The sequence below is a fragment of the Mesocricetus auratus genome, unplaced genomic scaffold, assembly GCF_017639785.1.
Source record: "Mesocricetus auratus isolate SY011 unplaced genomic scaffold, BCM_Maur_2.0 Super-Scaffold_100009, whole genome shotgun sequence".
Classification (NCBI taxonomy): domain Eukaryota; kingdom Metazoa; phylum Chordata; class Mammalia; order Rodentia; family Cricetidae; genus Mesocricetus; species Mesocricetus auratus.
Genome location: NW_024429193.1, coordinates 50,049,393 through 50,059,585, shown reverse-complemented (window position 1 = coordinate 50,059,585; position 10,193 = coordinate 50,049,393). Strand labels below are relative to the sequence as shown.

The following is a 10,193-nucleotide window of genomic DNA, read 5'->3' as shown; positions in this document are numbered from 1 at the left end:
AAGAGTGGATAGAGAGAATGTGGTACATTTACACAATGGAGCCCTACTCAGTGGAAAAAACAAAGAAAACAAAAAACAAAAAAACAATGGAATCTTGAGATTTGCCGGCAGTTGGATGGCACTAGAACAAAAGTCGCTTCGATCATTGTGTCTCTTCATGGTAACAAAACAGTGACTAAGACACCAAACTTAATTAGGTGTGACAATCTGTAATGAAACCTGACACTTTGAATGATAAAAAACCACTTAAAAGTTTGTATTCCATAAGTAGGATACAGCATAGAACCCACCACAATAACTATAATAAAAAAGAAACAATAAAAGACCAAATGTGAAAAAAGTTCCAAATGTACATCCAAATGTCAGATTGCTTAAAAGCTGCTACACAATTTGAAAAGAATAAAGTCAATAGTATGGAAGTGATTTAAACAATGCCTGTGAGTTAAATACATTGTTTCAGATCAAGTACATAATAGGAAGCATTCTTCATATTTAAAGAAATTGCACATGTTATCAAAGTTCTTCAGTTGGTATTATGCTGTCCAGATGCAGGATCAGAACTGGGTTCCAGCAGTGACAAAACCAGAATGGTGGCACACCAGCCTTTAAAGCCAGCATTCTAGAAGTGGAAGCAGGAGAATCAGGAGTTCAGGGTCACACTTAATCCCAGCCAGTTCCTGGCCAGTCCGAGCTACATGAGACCCTGTCTCAAAACAAAATTTAGAACTTCAATCATGGCTTCTTTCTTTTCTTTCTTTCTTTCTTTCTTTCTTTCTTTCTTTCTTTCTTTCTTTCTTTCTTTCTTTCTTCCCTTCTCTCTTTCTTTCATTCTTTCTTCTCTCTTTCTTTCTCTCTTTCTTTTTGAAAGTTTTTAAGGTACGTGTTTATGTAGATAAATTGTTAGTAATTTAGATACAAAATATAAGTAGTAGATAAGTCTTAAAAGAAAACTGCTTTGTATTTGCTCATCTTTTCCAAGTTACTAAGTGATTAAAAACAAACAAACAAAAAACCCTGTTTTACTAAGTTAAATGATTGTTCTATGATCACGTCTCAAAACTGCCCCCACCTGGCTGATTTAGAGCCTGTATACGCTCAGATTCTGCTTCAGCTGGGGCTGAAAGGTTTAGCAGCAGAAACTCCGCCTCCATCCCCGAACCAGTCATCTACTTATGCGTGTTTCCCGGGCAACCGACTTCAGCGGCTGTCTCGCGGGAACCACAGTTTCCGGCCATGACGTCACAGCCGAGGCTTCAGTAGCAGGCATAGGTGCTAGCTAGAGGACTGCCCCCTGGGAACTCGGGACTCCAGCGGTTCTAGATCTTTAGATTTGGAACTCAGGCCCCAGAGCACTTTGTATTGCTTGACTGTCATGGCTGGCGGGACCCGCGCAAGAAGCAGGGCAGACAAGGCGAGGCCGGTGAGTACTGCTTGCACTGAAGGACCAGATGTCCGTGCAGCTAGAGTGAGAATCTGAGGCTCTCAGATCTTGATTGGTCAAGAGAACCTCCTGCGGAAAAGCGTGTATCCTAATCTATTGCCAAGGCAAAATAAATGATAATTAGTTAACAGAAAGGATTTGGAATGTCCTGCTATAAAGAAACAATAAATGTCTGAAGTGAAGATATGTCAGTTGCTCTGATCATTGCATAATGTATTGAAATACCACACTGTGCCCCATACACATACAATTACTATGTCAGTGGAAATATATTTACAATCAAATGGAATAGGAATAACTACATAAAATTTAAATGCCAATTCATAAGTGAACAAAGAATGTTAACGGACATTTCTCCTCAGAAATTACATAAAAAGCAGATAAAAACAAAAAACACTTATCCTCAGTCATAGAAAAAAAGCAATAAATACCACACATGGAGAGCAGTTTACTCTCTGGGATGACTACAATTTTAAAATGTTGCATAACAGCAACTATTGGCAAGCATGGGAAAGAATTTGAACAATTAAATATTTTGAGAGATCATAAATGGCACATCTAATTTTGGAAACAGGTTAGCAGTTTCACAAAAAAATAAATGACAAATTTACCATATGACCCAGCAATTCCAGAGACATGAAGACAGTTCTTGCTTGCTTGCTGCTATTTTTATTTTTGAGACAGTAATATAATTATTTCCCTTCTCTTCCCTCCAAGCCTCCCCCCGTATGCCCCTTCCTCCTCTCCTTCAAATTCATTACCTCCTCGTATATATCACAAATACAACCTTTTCAGTCCATATACCATTACTTCTTTGTATGTTTTATTTTTTAGACAAGATTTTGTGTAGCCCTGACTGGTCTTGAACTTTCTGTGTACCCAAACATGACCTTAAACTTCTGATCTTCCTGCCTCCAAGTCCTGGTGCTGAGGTTTCAGACATACACCACCATGTCTGCTTGAAAACAGGTTCCCAAAATTTCCCAAATCTGTTCATAGCAGCAGCATTTCCAAAGTGAAACAACCCAAATGTCTATCAACAGGTGTAATATATAAGAAGAATGTTGTATTGGTACATGCTACAACTACCTGAATTCAGAAGCACCATGCTAAGAAGATTAGGCAGGCAAAAAAAATGTACATCAATTTCAGTGTATATGCACTGTCTAGTGTAGCTTATTCCACTAAAGTAGAATGGAGACCAGTGATTGCTAAAAGCTTGAAAGAAGGGTAAAAGGTTGCCCATTGGTGAAAATATTTTGGAATTAGATAGAAAGCATTGTTTCACAGCATTGTGGATAAATAAAAAATGTATAGTCAATAACAATCTTTCATTGATTTGGTTGATCTGGAGAACTCCCATTAACCTGTGCAAACCAAGGTCATTGATTGAAACCTCTTTCTTTCAACATGGGTATCTGCTGTTGTACATTCTATTTAATGTACTTCTAGAGAGGTGCTCTATCAATTTAAAATGAATAGTTTATTTTTAAATAGATTTGGAGACACAGGAAAGTGTTGTCTGCTTGTTACATTTGATAAGCCAATGATGATGTATTAAAAAAGTTTACTCTTGGTGTTATATTGCTATGGGTTTTTGACCAATCTATGCATATATTTACATTTAAAAGTGTAAGTGACATGCATGTTCACTGTTTGCAAAATAATACAGAATAATTGTTTCATTGACCTAAAAATCTTCTATGCCCTACTTACTCATTTTCCTCTTTCCATTGAGCATGGCAACCACAGTTGTTTTAAGGCATTTGTAATTTTGTCATTATCAGCATGTCTTATAGTTGGAATTATGCAGTACACATGTTTTAAGCTAACAATAGCTATTTAATGCCTCTTTATAACCGAATGTCTTAATTTTTAAAATTCCATCATATGACTCTATCATAAGCTTTTAGACATTTGCCTGTTGGAAAACACCCTGGTTGATTCTGAGTTTTGTCCGTTACAAGTAAAGTTACTATAAATGTTTGTATTCAGGCTTTTGTGCTTTATTGTGTGACATTATTCCTGGGAAGGCATGGACAAATGCCTGCTCTCCCCAGATAGAAACCTGATAACAGATCGAAGAACAAAAGTCCAATTTGGTGACGCAGTGAATTTTGTTAGGGTTACTTAGAGGAGTATGTGCGAGGGGTTGCTTACAAGAGGAAAATGAGCCAAGGACAGAGGGAGCACCAAAAGCCTGCCTCAACATGAGGCTAGCTTATAAAAGATGAAAAGCTGGAGCACACTGCAGAGCCTACAGGCAGCACAACAGGTTCCAGCTAGTTCAGTCTGTCTGAACGGTTCTAGGCATCTGGGCTGCTCTCTGCTACCTCTGGGAAGCTAGGCTGGTCTCTGATACTTCCAGGAAGCTTTGCCCATCTGAACCTTTTCTAGGCAGCTCCATTTGTATAAAAGTGACTTTCAGGAGTCTTTACTGCTTGTATATGTTTAGGGAAGGAAGTGCCTGGTGAATCTGATCAGCTTCATGGTCTTCCTGGAACTCTTTTAAGTTGTTTTCTTTCTGAGTTTAGGAGCTTCTCTGAAGGAGAAAATGCTTCAATTCCACTTAGAATACCCTGTTGCTTAACCTTATAAACATCCTGTCTTAAAATATGTATCCTCTTATTTAACCTTCCTTTCCACAGCCTATGCCTTAAGGGATTTCACTCCACATTAGAGGCAGGTAGATGCAAGTTTTCAATCTGTTTATGTAACTGCCCAGAAGAATATTTTCGTAGGGGTTGGTATGTTTAGGTTGGCAAAAAAAAATGAATCCATGTCAAACTTTATTCCGCAGTGACTGTGAATTTCTATGCTTGCTATTAGTATTTCTCCATATTTTTCAGTATCACTTGTGTTAACCATTTGATTCTGGGACATTGTAATAGGTGGGAAGTAGCATATAATTTTTGTTTCAATTTATTAATCCCCTGGTGATAAGAATCTTTTCTGCTTATTATCCAGCTGCAATGTTTTAAATGTTTATGTTGCCTCACAATTCATATCTGGAAAACGAAGACCCAATGTGATACTATTAAGAAGTGGGGGCTTTTTCCTTTTTATTTAAATTAGAAACAAGCTGGTTTCACATGTCAATCTCAGCTCCCTCTCCTTCCCTTCCTCCCCAGTTCTCCACCAACCCCCCAATCCCTCACCCAATTCTTGCTCCACTCCCCAGGAAAGGTAAAGCCCTCCATGGAGAATTTTCAAACTCTGTAATATCCCAAGCAGGGCTTAGGCCATCCTCCATGTGTCCAGTCTGAGAGAGCAACCCTCCATATGGAATGGGCTCCAAAAGTCCATTTGTGTGCCAGGGGTAAATACTGATCTACTATCCCAGGCCCCATAGATTGCCAAGGCCTCACTGACACCCACATTCAGAGGGTCTGGATCCGGCCCATGCTGGCCTCTCAGTCACCAGTCTGGGGTCCATGAGTTCCCCCTTGTTCAAGTCAGCTTCCTCTGTAGCTTCACCAGATGGATCTTGACTCCTTTGCTCATCACTCCTCCCTCTCTGCAACTGGGTTCCAGGAGTTCAGTTCAGTGTTTATTCATGGGTGTCTGTCTATGCTTCCATCATCCACTGGATAGCATATAAGGTAGCTATCAATCTCATTATCAGGGGCGGGTACTTAAGGTAACCTCCATGGTAGTTGTGTCATCTTGTAGATCTCCGAGAATCTCACTAGTGCCAGATCTCTCCTGAAACCTATAATGGCTCCCTCTATTATGGTATTTCTCATCCTGCTCTCCTCTATCCTGACTCAACCTTCCTGCTCCCCCATGTTCTTCTCTCCCCCTTCTTCTCCCCCTTCTTCTTCCCCTCTCTTTCTCCCAGCTCCCTCTCCCCCTCACCTCCCCTCCCCTGTCCCATGCTCCCAATCCCCTCAGGAGATCCGGTCCCATTCCCCTTCTCCGGAGTATCATGCATATCTCTCTTAGGGTCCTCACTGTTTCCCAGACTCACTGGTGGTGGGATTTTAGGCTGGCAATCCACTGCTCCATGTCCAAAATTCATATATGAGTGAATACATACCATGTTTGTCTTTTTGTGGCTGGGTTATTTCACTCAGGATGGTTTCTTCTAGTGACATGAATTTGCCTGTGAATTTCAAGATTCCATTGTATTTGTTTCCACTGAATACTACTCCATTGTGTAGATGTACCTCATTTTCTCTATCTGCTCTTCAGTTGAGGGGCATCTAAGTTGCTTCCAGGTTCTGGCTATTACAAATAATGCTGCCATGAACATAGTTGAACAGATGTCCTTATTGTATGAATGTGTATTTTCGAGCATATGCCTAAGAGAGGAATTGCTGGATTTTGTGGTAGACTGATTTCTGTTTTCCTGAGGAATCTCCATATTGATTTCCAAAGTGGCTATACAAGTTGTCACCAACAGTGGAGTAGTGTTCCCCTTTCTCCACATCTTCTCCAGCATAAAGTGTCATTAGTGTTTTTGATTTAGCCATTCTGATAGGAGTGAGATGGTATCTCAGAGTTGTTTTGATTTGCATTTCCCTGACAGGTAAGGATGTTGGGCACTTTCTTAAGTGTCTCTTAGCCATTTTAGACTCCTCTATTGAGAATTCTCTATTTAGTTTTTTGTACCCCACTTTTTAATTGGATCCTTTGGTGTTTTGGAGACTAGCTTCTTGAGCTCTTTGTAAATTTTGGAGATCAAATGAAGTATTAGTGAATGTCTTTTCCCATTCTGAGGGATGCCGTTTTGTCTTGCTGACTGTGTCCTTTGCCTTACAGAATCTTCTCAATTTCAGGAGGTCCCTTTTATTAATTGTCGATCCCAATGTCTGTGCTACTGGTGTTATGTTCAGGAAGAAGTCTCCTGTACCAATTTATTCAACAGTACTTCCCACTTTCTCTTCTAAGAGTTTCAGTGTGGATGGATTGATGTTGAGATCTTGTATCCATTTGGACATAAGTTCTATGCATGGTGATAGAAATGGATCTATCTGCAATCTTCTACATGCCAATATCCAGTTATGCCAGCACCATTTATTGAAGATGCTTTCTTTTTTCCATTGTTTTAGCTTGTTTGTCAAAGATCAGGTGTTCATAGGTTTCTGCATTGATATCAGGGTCTTCAAGTCTATCGCATTGGGTTACCTGTCCCTTTTTGTGCCACTACCAAGCTGTTTTCAGGACTACAGCTTTATAATAGAACTTGAAGTCAGGGATGGTGTTGCCTCTTGAGGTTCCTTTATTGTACAAGGTAGTTTTGGCTATCCTGGGTCTTTTGTTTTTCCATGCAATGTTGAAAATTGCCCTCTCGAAGTCTGTGAAGAATTGTGCTAGTATTTTGATAGGGATTGCATTGAATCTGTAGATTGCTTTTGGTAAGATTGCCATTTTTACTATGTTGATCCTACCGATACACCAGCATGGGAGATCTTTCCACTTTCAGGTATCTTCTTTAATTTGACCTTTATCCATCTTAACCAAAAGGCAGAGAGAGAACATGCTAATTAACAATATCAGAAATGAAAAGGGGGGCATAACAACAGACACTGTGGAAATACAGAAAATCATCAGGTCATACTTTAAAAACCTGTACTCCATAAAATTAGAAAATGTAAAGGAAATGGATGATTTTCTGGATAGATATCACTTTCCAGAATTAAATCAAGAACAGATAAACAATTTAAATAGACCCATAACCCCTAAAGAAATAGAAGCAGCCATAAAAAGTCTGTCAACCAAAAAAAGTTAAAGGCCAGATGGTTTCAGTGCCGAACTCTACCAGAAATTCAAAGAAGAGCTAATACCAATACTTTTCAAATTGTTCCACACAATAGAAGCAGAAATATCACTGTCAAACTCTTTTTATGGGCTACAATTACCTTAGTATCCAAACCACACCAAGATACAAGTAAGATAGGGAACTACAGACCAATCTCCCTCATAAACATTGATGCAAAAATACTCAATAAAATACTGGTATATCAGATCCAAGAACACAGCAGAAAAGTCATCCACCATGATCAAGTAGGCTTCATCCCAGGGATGCAGGGATGGTTCAACATATGAAAATCCATCAATGTAATCCACCATATAAACAATCTGAAAAAGAAACGCCACACGGTCATCTCCTTAGATGCTGAAAAAGCCTTTGACAAAAATCCAAAACCCCTTCATGATAAAGGTCTTGGAGAGATCAGGGATAACAGGAATATACCTAACCATAATAAAGGCAATATACAGCAAACTGACAGCCAACTTTAAACTAAATGGAGAGAAACTCAAGACGATTCCTCTAAAATCAGGAAGAAGACAAGGTTGACCACTCTCTCCATATCTGCTCTATGTTGTACTTGAAGTTATTGCTCGAGCAAGAAGAAAACAAAAGGAGATCAAAGGGATACAAATTGGAAAGGAAGAAGTCAAACTTTCACTATTTGCAGATGATGTGATCATCTAAGTAAGTGACCAGAAGAATTCTACCAGGGAACTTGTACAGCTAAAAAACACCTTAAGGAAAGGGGCAGGATAAAAGATTAACTAAAAAAATCAGTAGCTCTACTATATATAGTCTACTATATATAGTCTAGTATATTATTGTCTATACTATATATAGACAATAAAGGGGCTGAGATAGAAATCAGAGAAACATCACCCTTTATAATAGCCACAAACAACAAAATATCTTGGGGTAACTCTAACCAAACAAGTGAAAGACCTGTATGACAAGAATTTTGAGCCATTAAAAAAAGAAGTGGAGGCTTTAAAATGTGATTAAGTTTTGAGTTTTCTGCTCACAAAAGATCTTTTCTTCCATTCACCCCCATGTTTGGGTATAACAAGAAATTTCCATTTTAGAATTCGACAACAGCCCTCATCAGATAACCCATTTTTGCCACATTGATCTTGAAGTTCTTGGCTTCTGGAATTCCAGGAAAATTTATTTTTCATAAATTATCCAGTCTAAATTGTAACTGATTTAGAAATAGACTAAAGCATGTGCTGCATATCTTCTTTAATGAGACTTCTACTCAGTTCTTTCTAGTTCTTACATTAAATTTATATTTATGGCTATTTGGGTGTCACTATCACCATAACTTTTCCTCTGATGTTTTATCATCAATTTCCCAGTTTCATTTCTTCTACTTCACTCTTGTCTTCCAGGAATATCATATAAAGGGATTATAAAATTGTACTTCTCACATCTTAGTGGTGCCTAAATATTCATTCTCTCTCCCTCCCTCCCTCTCTCCCTCCTTTCTTCTCTCCATAGAATTACACTAATAAAGAGCTCAATCTTTCTTTTCCTCTGAGAATTGATCATAGGAAACTCCCTATGAGATCACAAGTGCAGGCTGGGAGAAGGAAGTAAGAATTATGGGAGTGGGAACCAAGAGTATTTATGCTACTCTCATGCTTAATTGTCAACTTCAGGGACTGCCTGGGGCTGATCATGTCCCAATTTATGTTTACATTTAATAATTAGAATTTTGTGGTTTTGTGTATCAGCTATACCCAATTATGATAAGTTGTCAGGCCACAGGGTAGCTTGTTGACACAATAGGAATCCAAGAGCTATTTCTTAAAATTGCAGACTGCATTGTAATTCATCTAACAAAGCCTTCCTATGGTTTCAGGCAGCATTTCTGTTTGCCAGTGAAACTTAAGCCATTTGGGTTTTTCGGATTTTCTTTTTTTTGAATACCAAAGCTCTACTGGTAGAAAGAAGTTTGCACATCAACTTGCATCTGCTGCAGTTTGCTCTGGTACAGATGTTTGTGACCCATCCATCAGATCACTATACTTAAATTCATTGTTACAGTTTCTGAAAGTGGAAACTGGGGAAGGTGATTAGGCAATGAGTACAGAACATTCATAATTGGGATCTGTACTCTTATAATTCAGAAGCTTGGCTAGTCCTTCTCTTTGCTATTTGAGGTTATAATGAAAACAACAACAACAACCAAGTCTGTTTAACAGTAAGTGGGTCTAACTAGATGATGAGTAAGACTTTCCAGTTACTAGAACTGTAAGAATGAATTTTTATTTTTGCTATAGCAATCTGAAAGTACACAATCAAAGAGCAAATTTAAGCACAATCCAAACCAGTAGCTCCTTTAGTCCCTTACTAAATGCAGGCCACAGTAATGTACCAAATGAGAAATATGTTGCCGTCAAAATCTAAATAGGCATAAGAGTTGTAGTAGCTCTTTCTTGGTTCTATGGTGGACCACATTAAATGATTTATTCACTAGAGCCCAGAAATCTAGAAGTTTCATGGAGTTAGAAGGCTTTGGGAGTTTACTTGGATATATTTCCCATTAAGATGTCTCATCAATACATCTACAGTGATCATTACACCTTGCCCACTAGGATAATGCCATCAATGTAGTGAACCATTGTGATATCTTGTAGAAAGGGGAAGGGTATTATAATCTCCCCAACTTTGACTTATGAGATGGTTCACGTTGCTCAGTGGATAAAAGTGTCAATCACCAAGCTTTAGAACCTCTGGGACCCACTTGGTGGAAGGAGAGAACTGCCTCACAAAAGTTGCCCTCTGAACTCCACATATGCACTGCTAAGGCTTGTGCATGTCCCCCCCAGTGTGTGTGTGTGTGTGTGTGTGTGTGTGTGTGTGTATGTGAGAGAGAGATAGAGAGAGAGACAGAGAGAGAGAAAGATAGAGAGAGAAAAGATAGATATGTAGATAGATAATAGATATATAGATGGATGGATGGAATAGAAAACATTTAAAATCTCACCAAAC

The 10,193-nt window shown here is 38.7% G+C and overlaps 1 protein-coding gene across 2 annotated transcripts in view; it reads left to right on the top strand.

Annotated features, from left to right (window-relative positions):
* Positions 1-1,251: 1,251 nt before the first annotated feature.
* Lrif1 (ligand dependent nuclear receptor interacting factor 1) overlaps positions 1,252-10,193 on the top strand; it is a 68,906-nt gene continuing 59,964 nt past the window's right edge. Inside the window, exon 1 of one of the 2 annotated variants that reach the window (XM_013118068.3) lies at positions 1,252-1,420. In XM_013118068.3, coding sequence (XP_012973522.1) covers positions 1,373-1,420 — 48 coding nt within the window. In that variant the 5' untranslated portion in view covers positions 1,252-1,372. The remainder of the gene's footprint in view (positions 1,421-10,193) is intronic. The other variant, XM_013118065.3, reaches the window with a different exon arrangement.